The sequence below is a fragment of the Musca domestica genome, unplaced genomic scaffold (assembly GCF_030504385.1).
Source record: "Musca domestica strain aabys unplaced genomic scaffold, Musca_domestica.polishedcontigs.V.1.1 14, whole genome shotgun sequence".
Lineage (NCBI taxonomy): Eukaryota > Metazoa > Arthropoda > Insecta > Diptera > Muscidae > Musca > Musca domestica.
In genome coordinates this window covers 16,242,687-16,258,849 of record NW_026712192.1, presented here as the reverse complement: position 1 = coordinate 16,258,849, position 16,163 = coordinate 16,242,687, and the positions used below count along the sequence as shown (strand labels likewise).

The 16,163-nt window shown below is 35.9% G+C and overlaps 1 protein-coding gene across 1 annotated transcript; it reads left to right on the top strand.

Moving 5' to 3' along the window:
- On the top strand, window positions 1–14,283 carry LOC131801127 (sodium-dependent nutrient amino acid transporter 1-like). The gene is made up of 11 exons (XM_059119237.1): window positions 1–670; window positions 7,659–7,748; window positions 7,809–8,040; window positions 8,105–8,375; window positions 10,493–10,596; window positions 10,661–10,850; window positions 10,919–11,095; window positions 11,320–11,419; window positions 11,487–11,663; window positions 11,739–11,833; window positions 13,888–14,283. The coding sequence occupies exons 1-11, from the start codon at window positions 412–414 to the stop codon at window positions 14,065–14,067; spliced, it is 1,875 nt and encodes a 624-aa protein (XP_058975220.1). The 5' UTR covers window positions 1–411; the 3' UTR covers window positions 14,068–14,283.
- Window positions 14,284–16,163: the final 1,880 nt, after the last annotated feature.

Below are 16,163 nucleotides of genomic sequence, written 5' to 3'. Positions count from 1 at the left end.
TCTTTTAGTATTCATTGAGGGATCGTCGTCGATTGAAGAACCATTCAAGAAATAGCAACATCCACGGTTCAACAAAGGGTTCTCGTCGTATAGAAACGGTTTAGCGTGTGTGTGACGTGAAAGTGAAAAAGAAATTTCGCAAAAAAAAAACAAGGAACACAGAAAATACAAAATAAAAAAAAATCGACTATGATGCGGTATCATTAACTAAAATTGAAAGTGATTGCATAGATATTGAAATTTTCAAAAATTTCTATCTTTGTTAAAATTTCGAAAAGAGATTTTTATTTATATAAGCTGGGGATACGAAATTTGGATGGTGGTTTAAGACGATCCTTCTCTCCGTCTCTCTCTTGAAACTGTGATATATTTTTTTAAGTTGAAAAAAAAGTGATCTACAACCGCAGCAACATGAATTCCATTGAAGACGGCAACAAACAAACTTCCAACAACAACGGCAACAGCAACACGCCAGCGCCAAATGATGCCAACTCCAATCAGCCTCCAAACAATAAAGAACGTGAAAACTGGGCCAGCGGCTTGGAATTTCTTATGTCCTGCATCTCGGTCTCCGTTGGTCTGGGAAATATCTGGCGTTTTCCATTTACCGCCTATGAAAATGGTGGCGGTGCATTTTTGATACCCTACATCGTGGTGCTGTTCTTAATTGGTATGCGACGGAATATTGATGGCAAATTGATTTCATCAATTTAACTTAAATTGTATTTAATTTTTTGCTTAATTTTTGTTTTTGTTTTTGCTTTTGTTAGTCGATGTCGATGTGCTTTGTTTGATTTGGTTTGCGTGTTTTTTTTTTGTTTTTTGCTTGAAATTGTCGCCTGGTGGGGTTAATTTGTGTTTGTAATTTATAGCGACATCATCAAATTTACTTTGACGGTTTGTTGGTAATTAAGGTTTACAACTTTGAAAAGGGTGCTTTAAAAGAATGAAATATCACATGGTCTTTATGACCTAATTGATGCATAGATACCAGTGGAGAACAAAGAAAGGTGCAAGCGACAAGGGATTGTGATAAAGGGCGAATAAGAAACCTCTATGCATAAAACTAGAGATTTCAAAGTTTGGATCTGTTTATAGTTTTTGGAGAAAGGTGTTTTCCTCCGTTAATTCAGCCAATGCAAAATAGACTCCATAAATGCTGATAAAATTGCAGAAATTCTTGAATTCTAATTTTTTAGATACATCTTTTTATATCCTCCACCATAGAAATATACATTTTAGACTCCACAAAGTATATATATTCTTGATCAGCATAAAATTCTATGTCGATTTAGCGATGTCCGTCTGTGGAAATCACTCTAGCTTCCGAACGAATTGAAGTAGGTTGTGGTAAAATATTACTCAAATGTGTATTTGGTCTCCAGGATTTTTGGTATTGAAAATGGGCTATATAGGTCAACGTTTAGGTATAGCCCCCATATAACTGTTCCTCCCAATATTCGGTATTTCGAATTGTTTAAAATTTCGTTATGATAGTTCTTAATGGATACTACAGCCTGTGACAGAAAATTGACTATGTAGGTTCACGCCTTCGTATAGTCCCCATATAACGGCACCTCCCTATATTCGGTATTTTGTTGATTTCAGCGACATTATTCACCGGAATTGTTTCATATTTCGTATTTGCAATTCGCACCGGGTTCTACAGCCTGTGACAGAAAATTGCTATGGAGGTCCACGCCTTCGTATATAGGTACCTCCATATATTCGGCATTTTGATCATTTTAGCTACATTATTCACCGGAATTGTTAAAATTTCTTATTTGCACTTCGTAATGGTTACTACAGACTGTGGCAGAAAATTGATTGACAGGTCCACGTCTTCGTATAGACCGTAAAATACCGGTTACTCCCTATATACAGTATTTTTAAATTTTTAACAGAATTTATAACGAATTCTATTTTTTGTTTTTTTTTTTTATATAAAAAATTATTAAAAACAAATACATAATTTATTGATTAAAGGGGTTAAAAATTCAGCCTCTTTTGAATTTCTTTCTACCGATTTTTTAGAAAATTATTATTATTATTATTTTTTTTGAACATTTTGGAAAATAAATAATTTATGCAATTTTTTACTTACTGAATTCTATTCCCACGGATAGCTTTTTTTCTCGAGATCTGATACCTCCAACCATGAATAATTGAGGAGAAACAATTAGCAAAGTTGGCAACGCGAATTGGTATTTTTCGCACCCAGTGTACTCTATTTGTTGTACAAATTGGTGCAAATTTTAAATGGTTTTTAATAAAAATAAGCAACTTATATCGAGTTTATACTAATAAAGATTAACACAGTGGGTTTAATAGTCAAGTGAGTTAATCTAGTGTTATTAGATTCACCATTATAAGGATATAAATGCGGCTCAGCTGATATACAACCAAAAAAGAATACAAAACAATAGATGTGCGAAAAATCCGTATGGAGACAATTGATATTGAATTATTTTTGCATTTTATTTTAATAATTTATTTAAAAATGCGACCAAGACACAATGGTGGAATTGACCGTTCAGGATAATATTTACAATTTTTTTTAATTTATCAACATACACCATTCATATTGGAATCCCAATATTGATAAGCAGTTGGTTTAAGTTGCTTAATGCAGGTTCAAAAACAGAGCAGAGTATTAAAAATTTGGAGCAATTTGTATAACAATTTATATGACAAAATGTACGAAAAAGACCCATTCGCGTTGCCATTTTTACAATTATTCATAATTGGAGAAATAGTCTCTGGTCCTGGAGGATAATATTAGGTTCAATCTTAAATATCCGCACGGAATTCTTTTCCCATGGAAAGCATTTTTCTCTAGAAACTATTCATCCAACCATGAATAATTGAGGAGAAATAATGTTCAAAGATGGTAATATGTCGGTCCACGTTTTGGTATAGCCGCCACATAACGGCGGGTTCTTAATAGGTTCTCGCTCCGGTGGGAGAACATTGAGTATCTAGGTCCATGTTTTCCTATAGCGCATATATAACGTTACCCACCGATATTCGGTATTTTAATAATTCTAGTCACATTTACCCACGACATTTTTTTTTCAAATTTGGAATTTAAGACTCGCAATAGATAACAATCGTTGTAATATAATATTGTCTATATAGATACCCGTTTTGGTATGGCCCCCATATAACGGCTCACTGACTTTATGGTTTTTTGATAAGTTTAACTGCATTATCCAAACGGTCTGGCTGGTATGCGTGGTTTAAAGTGGAACACGCTTTTATTCAGATACTTTTATATAAAAATGTTTTCTTTATCCAATGGTGGAGGGTATTAAAAGTTCCAAAAGTTCCTCCACCATAGTATGGAGGGTATATTAATTTTGTCATTCCGTTTGTAACACCTCGAAATATACATTTTAGACCCAACAAAGTATATATATTCTAGATCAGCATAAATTCTATGTCGCTTTAGCAATGTCCGTCGGTCTGTCCGTCTGTGGAAATCACTCTAACTTCCGAGGGAAATTAAGTAAGTTGATAAAAATGTACTCAAATGTGTATTATGTCTGCAGGACTTTTGGTATTGAAAATGGGCCATGTAGGTCCACGTCTTCTTATAGCACCCATATAACGGTACCTACCGATATTCGGTATTTTGATGATTTTAGCGATATTATTCACCGGAATTGTTTCCAATTTGGTATTTGAAGTTCGTAATGGATACTACAGCCTTTGACAGAAAATGGACCTTTTAGGTCCACGTCTTCGTATAGCCCCCATATAACGGTACATCCCGATATTCGGTATTTTGATGATTTTTGCGATATTATTTACAGATTTTTTTTAAATTTCGCATTTGAATATTGTAATGGCTTATGACAAAAGTTTCCTATGCAGGCCCATGTCGTTGTATAGACCCTAATATAACAGCTACATTCGGTATTTTTAAGATTTTAACAGAATTATTAACGGATTTTATTTTATTGTATAATATAAACGCGATATAAGTTGCTTATTTTTTATTAAAAATCATTTAAAAATTGAACCAATTTGTACAACAAATAGAGTACACTAGGTGCGAAAAATACCATTTCGCGTTGCCAACTTCGCTAATTGTTTCTCCTCAATTATTCATGGTTGGTGGTATTATCTCTCGAGAAAAAAGCTTTCCGTGGGAATAGAATTCAGCGAGGATATTAATGATTGGGGTGAATGTGAAATCAGTGTCCGATTTTCATCTAACTTCGCATATCCCAATTAGAAAACCATAGATTTCGCATGAAGAAGAATTGGTCCACTCCTTTTGATACCTTTCCCAAAAATGTTATGATAATCATAACTCTTATAGAACGAGAAATTATTTCTGAGACCCTCATGTTATATCAAGCAAAAATGATATACATGAATAAATGGTTAAATGCCATCGGAATACCGTTTAAATCTTTCCAACATTGTTTTGTAGAAAATTTGGGGATGTTCAACTTTTAAAGTTTTTTTTTTTGACGGTTAAATATAGCCATACAAAAAAATTCAGCTTTGTGGGAATTTGTGCAACTTCACACATCTATTTGAGATTATTACCAGCTTCCCTTCTTATCTAAATATGTTTGTTAGGGGCAGCAGCTGCGGCTACCATAAAAAATGCACAGACAGATAAACGATCAAATAAAAAACAATTCTGAAAGTGATTTGAAAAAGACAAATCACAGTTACTATGGCTAACAGTGTCTCGGAATTTTTTAGGGTCTCAGCGCTTAAATACAAATTGCCTACCATTATGATAAGAATTCACATTTATGTTTATTAAGCAAACATGTGCTTAATTTTACTGTCGGAGACGGCCAAAGTAAAGTCTCTAAAAGAACGCTAGACATGTTATCTGGATGATATCTGAAGAATTAACCGCAACAAATCTCGTTCTTTGTTCATTTTCAGATAAGATCAATCAACGTAGAAATTGTAACTCAATTGACATTTAATTGATTTTATTAAATATTTCTGTTAGGAATTAACGATGACATTTTGCTTCCGTATGCAGTCGTTTGGGGAATTTTGCATAGTAACCATGGTAGAAGAATACAGGTAGATGCATCAACGTTTGGGAACATTGATATGTCAACAAATTTTAGATGTTCTATCACATATAAGTAGATGTTTATATGTTTTCTTATACGACGTCATTCGGAGGTTATTATAATTCGCGTTTTTCAACAATTTTTTCAAATTTAAATAATTTTTCATAGAACCTTTTCGATTCCGAAATTGGTTTGACAGTTCATTGTCCCAGTAGCTGTGTCGATGCATCTACCTTTATTATTGTACCATGATAGTAACCCAGTTCACATGTTAAAGACAAGCGATTTTTATTAAATTTCGCATTTAATGGTCAAAGTGTTGACAACGATTTCTGCGGACAAATTTCGCAAAGTCATTAAAATAGTTGTTCTTCCAGAAGAATCTCCCTTTCAAAACTAAAAAGAAATTTTTCTTGCAAAAAGCATCTGCGTTCTACACAGCTGGCACATATATATAATTCGTATTAAAAAATCATATACAGCCCAATCATGAATATCCATGTGGCATTCTTTTCCCGCGGAATGCATTTTTCTCCAAAGGTAATGCCTTCAATCAGGGTGAGATGAAGCAACTGCAACAAAGTCAAACGCCATAATTTTTACAATTTTTTTTTTTTTTAAATTTTAATGAATGAAAGCAAAAAATGTCGCAAATAGCATCAAATTTTAGAGTAAGCTTGGATTTGTTCGAAGTGGTCACCTTTGGCACGAATTATGGCCTACAAACGGCCAAGGAAACCGTCACACGCTGCCTGAATGTTGCTCTGCGGCATTCTGGCCCATTTCCGGCGAAGAGCTTGCTTGAGGTGATCGAAAATTTGGTATTTTTTAGTGCCAGCCTTGCTTTCCAAAATACTCTAGACACAATAGTCCTACGATTTGGTATCTGGAGATTTTGGTGGCCACTGTGCGCTAGAAATAAAGCGAGGAACCTCATTTTGTAACCTCTCTAGGGTGGCGCGTGCTGAGTGCGATGGTGCTGACACCTATTAAAATGCCAAGGTCTGCGGCCAAAATGTTTAAGTACCCAAAGCTTTAATACACCCTCCAGAATATTTTCGCGATAATATTCGGCATTTATTCTGATTAATACGAGCGGAGAACGACCACCGGCTGTTATGGCGGCCCACACCATCACCATGGCCGGCACTTGAGTTTTGGTGGCCAACCATATGTGCACATTTTCAGCTGACGTCTTTGGCAAGTAAACACGATCATTTTGTTTGTTTACAAACTGCTGGACAACGAATCTTTTCTCTTCGGAGACGGAGAAAGCCAAATTCGGCAGTTCACCACTTCGACCAAGCGAAGCAACTCTTTAGCTCTATTTTTCTTTTGTTGCGGTGTAAGTTCTGCACTTTTTGGAATTCAATATTTGCCAAATGAAATGTTGCGATATGTTCAGCTCGCGAGCCATTTTTTGGCCACTGCGATGCGGGTTTCGATCAAGTCGCTTCTTTACTTTTCGAACCATTTCTGCTGATGTTGCTGTTTTCTTCCGTCCATTTCCTTGATGTCGGGCTACGCTACGAGTATCACGGTAACGAGCGATGGTACGAGAAACAAAAGATTTTTTTCACATTTAAATGCTGGAGTGCTCTAACGATAGCCACATGGTTTTTCCAGCCAAATATAAAGAAATCACATTATCACGCTTGAATTCCATCACGAATAACTTTTTTTTCTGGAAAATTCTCACCAAAATGTTTGTGTACGCTTGTCAACAATATTATGGCCTGTCACTAGAATAATTTTAACAGCTGTCGGACTAGTGGCTTCGAAATGATAGCAATCTGAAGTTGGTTGCAGCTTTTTCATATCATCCTGTATGAGAGCTATATCCAAATCTGAACCGATTTCAATATAATTTGGGAAATTTATTTTTTACCAAATTCCGTCACTCATTCCATATTACGTTGGAATCGAAAATACATATCGTGTTAGGTGCATCAAATAAACCATATCAGTCGAAAATATATGTGGGAGCTATATCCAAATCTGAACAGATTTGAATATAATTTGGCAAATTTATTTTCTGATCAAATTCCGTCACTCATTTCAAATTCGGTCATACATACAGGGTTTTTTTGTATCAAATATGTGAGATTGACCGAAAATATATTATAGGAGCTATATTTAAATCTGTGCAATTTTAAAATATATATAGCCTATGTTACTTTCAGGCGATGCTGAAGTATATATGGAAATTTTCAGGAAAGTCTGTTTGGCAGTTTTTGAGTTTATAAATTACAAACAAACAATAAATACCTACACAAAATTGGCAGAAGTCGGGCAAACTTAGAAAATAATTGTAATCGTCTGGTAGCTCTAACTAACATTTTTATTGTACCACGTTAGTAACTAGTTTGAGAATTGAGCTACTGGTCGTCATAGAACCGTTTCATTTTTAAATTAAAATTTTTATAACAATGCTGTTATTAGTTGGTCTGTTCCAGAACTGCAAAAAGTTTTTACTATGATAACAGATTTTCCCTTTATGATATCGAAAACAATTGCAAAACTAGGAGATTCTTGCAGGTTCTGGAACAACCCTAGTATTTAAATGTTTTTATTTAATTGTGTACTTCTTTTTTAATGTTCCAGGAAAGCCCATGTATTATCTGGAGGTTCTTTTGGGCCAATTTACAAGTAAAAGTTCCGTCAAAGTATGGTCGATTTGTCCTTCATTTATGGGTAAGTTTCTATAAAATGGAATACATAATACAAAAGTCCAACCATTTTAAAATTGTGTAGGTGTGGGTATTGGCCAAGCCTATGCCGGAGTTACGGTACTCACATATTATTCCTCCCTGCTGGCCTTAACTCTGTATTATTTTATCGCCTCATTCTATAACCCCTTGCCGTGGTCATATTGCCGCGAAGAATGGGGTTCAAATTGTGTCGATTCAAATTCCAAAGCCACAAATGGCGATAATTACACATCGTTCAACGATCGACCCACAAGTAGTTCGGAAATGTATTTTATGTAAGTATCTACACTGTATATTCGATATGAGATAAAATAATTGTTCCTTTTTAATTTATTACAGAAAACAGGTTATCCGAGAATATGATGACATATCTGAAGGCATTGGTCTGCCAAGTTGGAGATTAACATTGGCCTTGTTTGTGGCCTGGCTAACCACATTTTTGGTTATAGTTCGTGGTGTAAAAACGGCTGGCAAAGCAGCTTATTTCCTGGCCATATTTCCATATGTAATCCTAATAACACTGCTAATAAGAGCTGTCACCCTGGATGGAGCTATAGATGGTATTATATTTTTCCTAAAACCCAATTGGAGCGAATTGCTGAATTTGAAGGTAAACTACAGGAATAATTGTTAGAGATTATATCTGGAGTAGAATTTAATGGAATCTCAGACCTGTCGGATTTCTGTAAGATCTCTCTCTTAGAAATTTGAACCTTCCTCTCGATCGTTAAAATCTTTGATCAAAATCAAAAAGTCTATTTTTGTACCCTACACACACACAGAGGTAATAAGGGTATTATGTCTTTGTGCATTTGTTTGTAACATGGAGAAGGAAGCGAGATAGGCCTGTATTTACTTTTGAGTACCTTCATAGAATCACTTTCTGAGTCGATTTATGCATGTCAGTCCGTCTGTCCGTCCGTCCATATATTCTTGTGAAAAAAATGCATGTCGCATTTATTATCCGATTGAGCTGAAATTGTCCAAACAATATTAGCTTGACCCAAGGACGAGCCCTATTGAAATTGATGATAATCTGATCAGATTTAGATATAGTTCCCATATATCTTCAACCGATTTCGGTTTAATTGTGCACCAAATGTCCAATATCAGTCCAAAGGTCCTCAATTTTGGCATATCCGACCGAATTCAGCCTAGAAGAAAATATATTAAATTTGGTGGAAATCGGTTCAGATATAGCTACAGCTCCCATATATATGTTTCATCCGATTTGGTGTTTAGGTCCTCACATGCGTAATACGCATTCGACAGCAATGAAATTTGGTATTAGATATCTAAAAGAGCTCGTAAATACCTCTGCCAAATTTTATCATGATCGGTTCAGATTTGGATATAGCTCCAATATATTTCAACAGATTTTCCGTTAATTGTGCACCAAATGACCAATATCGTTCCAATAGTCCTAAATTTTGGTACATCCGACCGAATTCAGCCTAGGAGAAAACACCGAATTCATTCTCTAAGCAAGTACATCGAATTCGGAGAAAATCGGTTCAGATACAGCTATAGCTCCCATAAATATGTTTCATCCGATTTGGTGTTTAGGTCCCTCACATGCGTAATATGCATTCGACAGCAATGAAATTTGGTACCAGATATCTAATAGAGCTCGTAAATACCTCTGCCAATTTTTATCAAGATCGGTTCAGACTTGGATATAGCTCCCACATATATCTTCAACCAATTTCAAGTTTTTGTGCAACATAATGGCCAATGTCAGTCCAAAAGTTCTGAATTTTGGTACATCCGACCGAATTAAGTCTAGAAGTAAGTATATCGAATTCGGAGAAAATCCGTTCAGAAATAGTTATAGCTCCTTTATATAAGTTTCATCCGATTTGGTGTTTAAGTCCCTCACATTCGTTATATATACTCCACCACAATGATCTTTGGTACCAGATATCTTATAGAGCTCGGAAATATCTCTGCCAAATGTTACCAAGATCTGTTCAGATTTGGATATAGCTCCCATACATATCTTCAGCGGATTTCGGATGAATTATGCACCAAACGAATTTCGGATGAATTGTGCTAATGTAAGTCCAAAAGTCCTCAACTTTTGGCATATCCGACCGAACCTAGACCGACCGAAAGCCTAGAAGAAAATGCATCAAATTTGGTGGAAATCGGTTCAGATATAGCTGTAGCTCCCATATATATGTTTCATCCGATTTGGAGTTTAAGTCCCTCACATTCGTAATATTCATTCGACAACAATGATATTTGGTACCAGATATCTTATAAAGCTCGTAAATACCTTTGCCGAATTGTACCGAGAACGGCTAAGATTTGGATATAGCTTCCATATATATCCCTTATCCGATTTCAGCCATGTTATTTGCTATAAAAGATTAAAATGGCTCCTTAAAATTTAGTGAGAATCGGTTCAGAATTGGATATGCTTACCATATATTAGTTGCCTCTGTAACCGAACTGTGACTGCTCTAAAGTCAAAGGTTGATAGGTGATATGATCTACTTCAAATAAATTATTTTGTTATGGGAGCTCTACTAAATGTGCATAGTGGTGTAGGGTATCAAATAGTCCCGACTTTTGACTTTTGCTTTTGAGTTCTTTAATGATCTGCAGCTTTAGTCAGCATTTACTTATGGTTACTAATAAAGAAGAAGACTTTTAAATCACTTTTCTTAATAGAGAAAATCTAATTTTTATTGAACGCATTTGAATCTGAAATATTTTCCACAGGTCTGGAAAGAGGCCGTTGTGCAATGCTTCTTTTCTCTGGCAGTGGGCCTGGGTCCCATCGTTATGTTCTCCTCCTACAACAAATTCAATCACAATTCACATAGGTATGAAAAATCACATTTAAATTTTTTTTCGAAATTGAAAAATTCACCCTCGCTTCTTTTTCAGGGATGCCATTATTGTAACCAGTTTGGATACGGTAACAAGTCTGATTGCGGGCATCACAATATTTGGCATCTTGGGTAATTTGGCACACAATCTAAATATCAGTAATATCGATGAGGTTGTACGCAGCGGTACAGGTTTGGCATTTATATCCTATCCAGATGCTATAGCAAAATTCAATGGGGTACCGCAGGTATTTTTTGGGCTGTGAAAATTTTTTCAAAATTTTTTAAGTATTAAATATTGGCTTTTCTTTTCCAGTTATTTGCCGTGTTATTTTTTATAATGCTTTTCGTTTTGGGCATTGGAACATTGGTGGCCCAGGCCAATACCCTGGTGGCAATATTATGTGATCATTTCAAATGGATGAAGGCCTGGATGGTGGCCCTGGCAACATCAATTGGCGGCTTTCTGTGTGGCATTATTTACGTTACTCCGGTAGTTATGAGCAATATTTTTGAAGGCTTAGGATATTTCATAGAATTCGCTTCAAAATTTAAAAAAAATCAATAACCGAAAGTCAGAAAATGGTCTTTGATTTCATTAATCCCATTTCAAATTGCTTTCAACTAGCTTCGCAATTAGCGCACAATAATGCTGCCTAGAACTCCAAATGATGTTCAATATTCTTGTGTTTTTTTCCATGTTCGCATTCCTCTTAGGCTGGGCAATGGATTCTAAATTTGGTGGATTATTATGGTGCCACATTTGTCATATTTGGCTTGGCACTATTTCAAATCATCGGCGTTGCATGGGTCTATGGTAAGTGGGGAGGAAAAAGCATTCAATTATAAAAAATTCAGGTTACATTTTCTAAAATCTTTATAAGGTTTACAAAACTTCTGTGATGATGTGGAATTTATGAGCCGCATGCGTGTATCGTTCTATTGGCGTATATGCTGGGCCGTTATTACACCCCTCCTACTTCTATTCATTTTCGTTTATTCCATGGCTGAGTTGAAAACATTACAATATGCTGGCATGGATTATCCAGAATCGGCAAATAGTAAGTACTGGATTTATTCTAAGAGGATCTAGAATATTTAATGAACAATTTATGCCCATCTTTTCTTTTCTACAGTTGCCGGTTGGGTTCTATTGGCCATAGGATTTGTACAATTCCCACTATGGTTTATATGGACAACAACCTCTAATTGTGGTGGTTCACTGTGGAATGTAAGGCTTTTTATGTTTTATTTAATTTTTTATTTTATATTTTATTTTATTTTAATTTAAATCCATATAACCCTGATATCGTTAAAATTCGGAATGGTCAAAAATTTGAAACTTGAGACATTTTTTAAGCATCGAAATAAGCGCTTGATTTTTGAAAATTACTGTTGAAAATTACTGCTACCTGGGCTTTACCTTACCTTATAAAGCATGAAGTTCAAAACAAAGCCATTACGTCCTATGTAATGAAGTGATCGTGACAAATTTCTTGGTACTCGCCTATCCGTTACTCCTTTGTCCATGATTTGCAGCGTGGGAGAAATATGAAGTAACTGACTTAGGTGCCTTTGCCTTCTTGGAGTAGGTTTGTACTCCTTTTGTTAAGTCCGAAATTTTACAAAAGCGTTTGTTCAGCTAATCTGATTATGAATAAAACTCTTGGGGTAGTAAGTTGTTGGAATTATATTTTCCTCGACCTTCACATTCATTTATTTTCTTCAGTACATGTGGTAAAAAGTGTGGCTGCTGATTTTGGAAGGAAAGTGAGGTAAAATTCTTTCTAACAAATACTGAACATACAAATGTTTCGAAATTTGCACATTGTGCTTCCTTGGTGTAGGAATTGATGGAAAAACTCTAGTTTAGTAAAAACTCCTCGATTTTTTTTTTTTGAATTTTTTGCCAGAGTTACATATTTTATTTAGATTCCGGGAAACTAATCAAACTTAGAAAACTTTGGTTCCCTTTGGCCGGTGTGGGACAGCCCCTGCCGAAAGCCGGCAACTTACAACAACTGTTAAATTAAAAACAAGTAAAAAAACTGTAAGTTCAGCCGTGCCGAACTTTGAATACCCTCCACCAGTTAGAACGAATTTGGCAATTCTCAAAAACAATAACATCCGTTAAAAATTCTGCAAAAAATATTAAAAATACCGAATGTAGCTGTTACATAAGGGTCTATACGACGACATGAACCTGCATAGGTAACTTTTGGCATAAGCCATTACAATATTCAAATGCGGAACTTAAAAAAAATCGGTGAAAAATGGAGCTAAATTAATCAAAATATTGAATATCGGGAGGTACCGTTATATGGGGGCTATACGAAGACGCGAACCTGCACAGACAATTTTCTGTCTAGGCTGTGGTATACATCACGAATTTAAATACCAAATTTGAAACAATTCCGGTGAATATTGTCGCAAAAATCATCAAAATACCGAATATCGGGAGGTGTCCATATATGGGGGCTATACCAAAGTGTGAATCTACATGGCCCATTTTCAATACCGAAAGTCCTGCAGACATAATATACATTTGAGTAAAATTTTATCAATGTACTTCAATTCGTTCGGAAGCTAGAGTGATTTTCACAGACGGACGGACATCGCTAAATCGACATAGAATTTTATGCTGATCAATCAATATATATACTTTGTGGGGTCAAAAATGTATATTTCGAGGTGTTACAAACGGAGTGACCAACTTAATATACCCTCCATACCATGGTGGAGGTGATAAAAACATTAGTTCGTGTAGCCGGTTGAACCCAAAAGAGAATAGCTCTGGAAAGAGTGTCGGCTATAATTTGGCATCAATTTTGTTGTCCCCAAAATGGGTCCTTTTTGGCGGTTTTATAAAAAATCCGCGTCCAAAAATCGATAATTTGATGAGATGAATGTGAAATAACCCAGTCGTGTGACCACTTGTTAAATATGTATTAGCTTTCAAACGATACCGTTATTGTTTTTATCGGGTAAGTGAACCCGTACTTTCAGGAAAACCCGGAAAATCAGGGGTCCGTCCCTCAAGATAAAAATAGTTTCCCGGAATCAGGGTAAAAATATCTACCTCTGAAAAAAAATCGAAGAGTTTTTACTAAAGTAGAGTTAAGCCGAATTGATCGACATTTCTTCAGTCGAATTTAGCAGTTTCTATAGCTGCCACGATGATGCAATTTAATTTTTTTATTCATTTTCATTTTATCTCTGAAAAGCAGTTTTTTGTGTTTTCTTTTTATTGCTAATACGTTTTACATTTCTTATTTTCCCTAACAGGCTCTGCAAAAAGCATGTTCACCTAGTGATGAATGGGGTCCCAGCAATCCAGATGTTCGCAAACAATGGCTGATGTTCAAAACGGAGGCCCAGGAAAAACGTAACGCGAAATTAAAGTCCGACAATAGTTCTTCACTATTTTGGCGGAAAGTTAAAAATACTTTCTTCAGCAGCACATAGTAGTAGAGGGATAACTGCATTTCCCACCACTCCCAAATTTGTTGTTCCATCGAAGTGATGTTCTGTTGCGCTGAGCATTTATTCCACACAAAAAAAAAGAATGAGAGAAAATGCCAAAGTACTTAATATATGTTTGTGTAATTAGCAATATCAATATCTGTAGTATTTAAGTAATGAGAGCTGTATAGAAATTTAAGTAATAAAGTCGTAATGGTTAGCAATAAATAAGAAGTTTTTTTTAATAGATTACTTTCTAAACCGAAATAATAAGGAAAGTTTGGATGGATAAAAATTAAAAACTCACATGACTTCCAATAGTTCTGAGCTCAATTATAATTGATTTAATTCAGAACTGCAAGAGTGTAAACATCTTTATTACGATTGCCGATTTGTTTCTTTATGATATCGAACATAATTGGCAAAACTAGATGTTGTCGTCTTTGGAACACGGCAAATATAGAAAGGTAAATCACATTAAAACCAGCAAGGAAAACTCAAAAGTCAAACGGGGCCGACTTTTTGATACCCTACACCACTGTGCATATTTAGTAGAGCTCCCATAACAAAAGAATTTTGATTTTAAGTAGATCATACCACCCATCAACACTTAGCTTTAGGCAGTTATAGTTTGGTTTCAGAGGGAACTAATATATGGGAGGCATATCCGATTCTGATTCGATTTTCATTATATTTGACGGATACATTTTAATCTTTTATACCAACTAACATTGCTATAGAGGGTGAGATAAAAAACTGCAACAAAGTCAAACGCCATAACTTTTACATATCGGAAATAGCATCAAATTTTAGAATAAGTTAAGATTTGTTCGAATTGATCACCTTTGGCACGAATTATGGCCAATGAAACCATAACATGCTGCCCGAATGTTGCACTGCGATATTTTGGTCCATTCCCGGCTAAGCGCTTGCTTGAAGTGACTGACACTTTAATATTTTTTAGTGCCAACCTTGCTTTTAAAAATACTTCAGACACAATAGCCCAACGGATTGGTATCCGGAGATTTTGGTGACCATTGTGCGCTGGAAATAAAGCGAGGCAGCTCATTTTGTAACCATTCTTGAGTGGCGCGCATGCTGAGTGCGGTGGTGCCGAGCCCTGTTGGAATGTCCAAAGTCTGCGGCCGAAATGTTTGCGTGTCCAAGGCTTTAATCCACCCTCCAGAATATTTTCGCTATAATATTCGGCATTTATTCTGATGCCACGGTCGATTAATACGAGCGGAGAGCGACCATCGGCTGTCATGGCGGTCCACACCATCACCATGACCAGCGCTTGAGTTCTGGTGGCCAACCGAAGGTGTACATTTTCAGGTGAGCTCTTTGGCAAGTAAATACGATCATTTTGTTTGTTTACAAACTGCTGGACAATAAATGTTTTCTCATCGGAGACGGAGAAAACCAAATTCGTCAGTTCACCACTTTCGGCCAAGCGAAGCAACTCCTTAGCTCTTTTGGGTCTATTTTCTTTCTGTTGCGGTGTAAGTTCTTGTACTTTTTGGAATTTTAATGGCTTTATCTCGAGCTTATTTTTCAATATTTGCCGAATGAAATATTACGATATGTTCAGCTCACAAGGCATTTTTCGGCCACTGCGATGCGGTTTTCGATCAAGTCGCTTTTTTTACTTTTCGAACCATTGCTGTTTTCTTCCGTCTACTTCCTTGACGTCGGGCTACGCTACGAGTATCACGGTAACGAGCGATGGTACGCGACACAAAAGATTTATTCACATTTAAATGCTGGAGTGCTCTAACCATAGCCACTTGTGGTTTTCCAGCCAAATATAAAGAAATCACACTATCACGCTTGAATTCCATTACGAATAACTTTTTTTCTGGAAAGTTCTCACCAAAATGCTTTTGTACGCTTGTTAACAATATAATGAGCTGTCGATGCAATAATTTTAACAACTTTCGGACTAGTGGCTTAGAAATGACAGCAGTCTGAAGTTGGTTGCAGGTTTTTCATCTCACTTTGTAGATGGCATGATATCACTTCGATATGGATTATATCAAAAAACATATATCGGAGCCAAGCTGGGCAGAAGTTCTGCACATCGTTGTCAATCGGGGCCC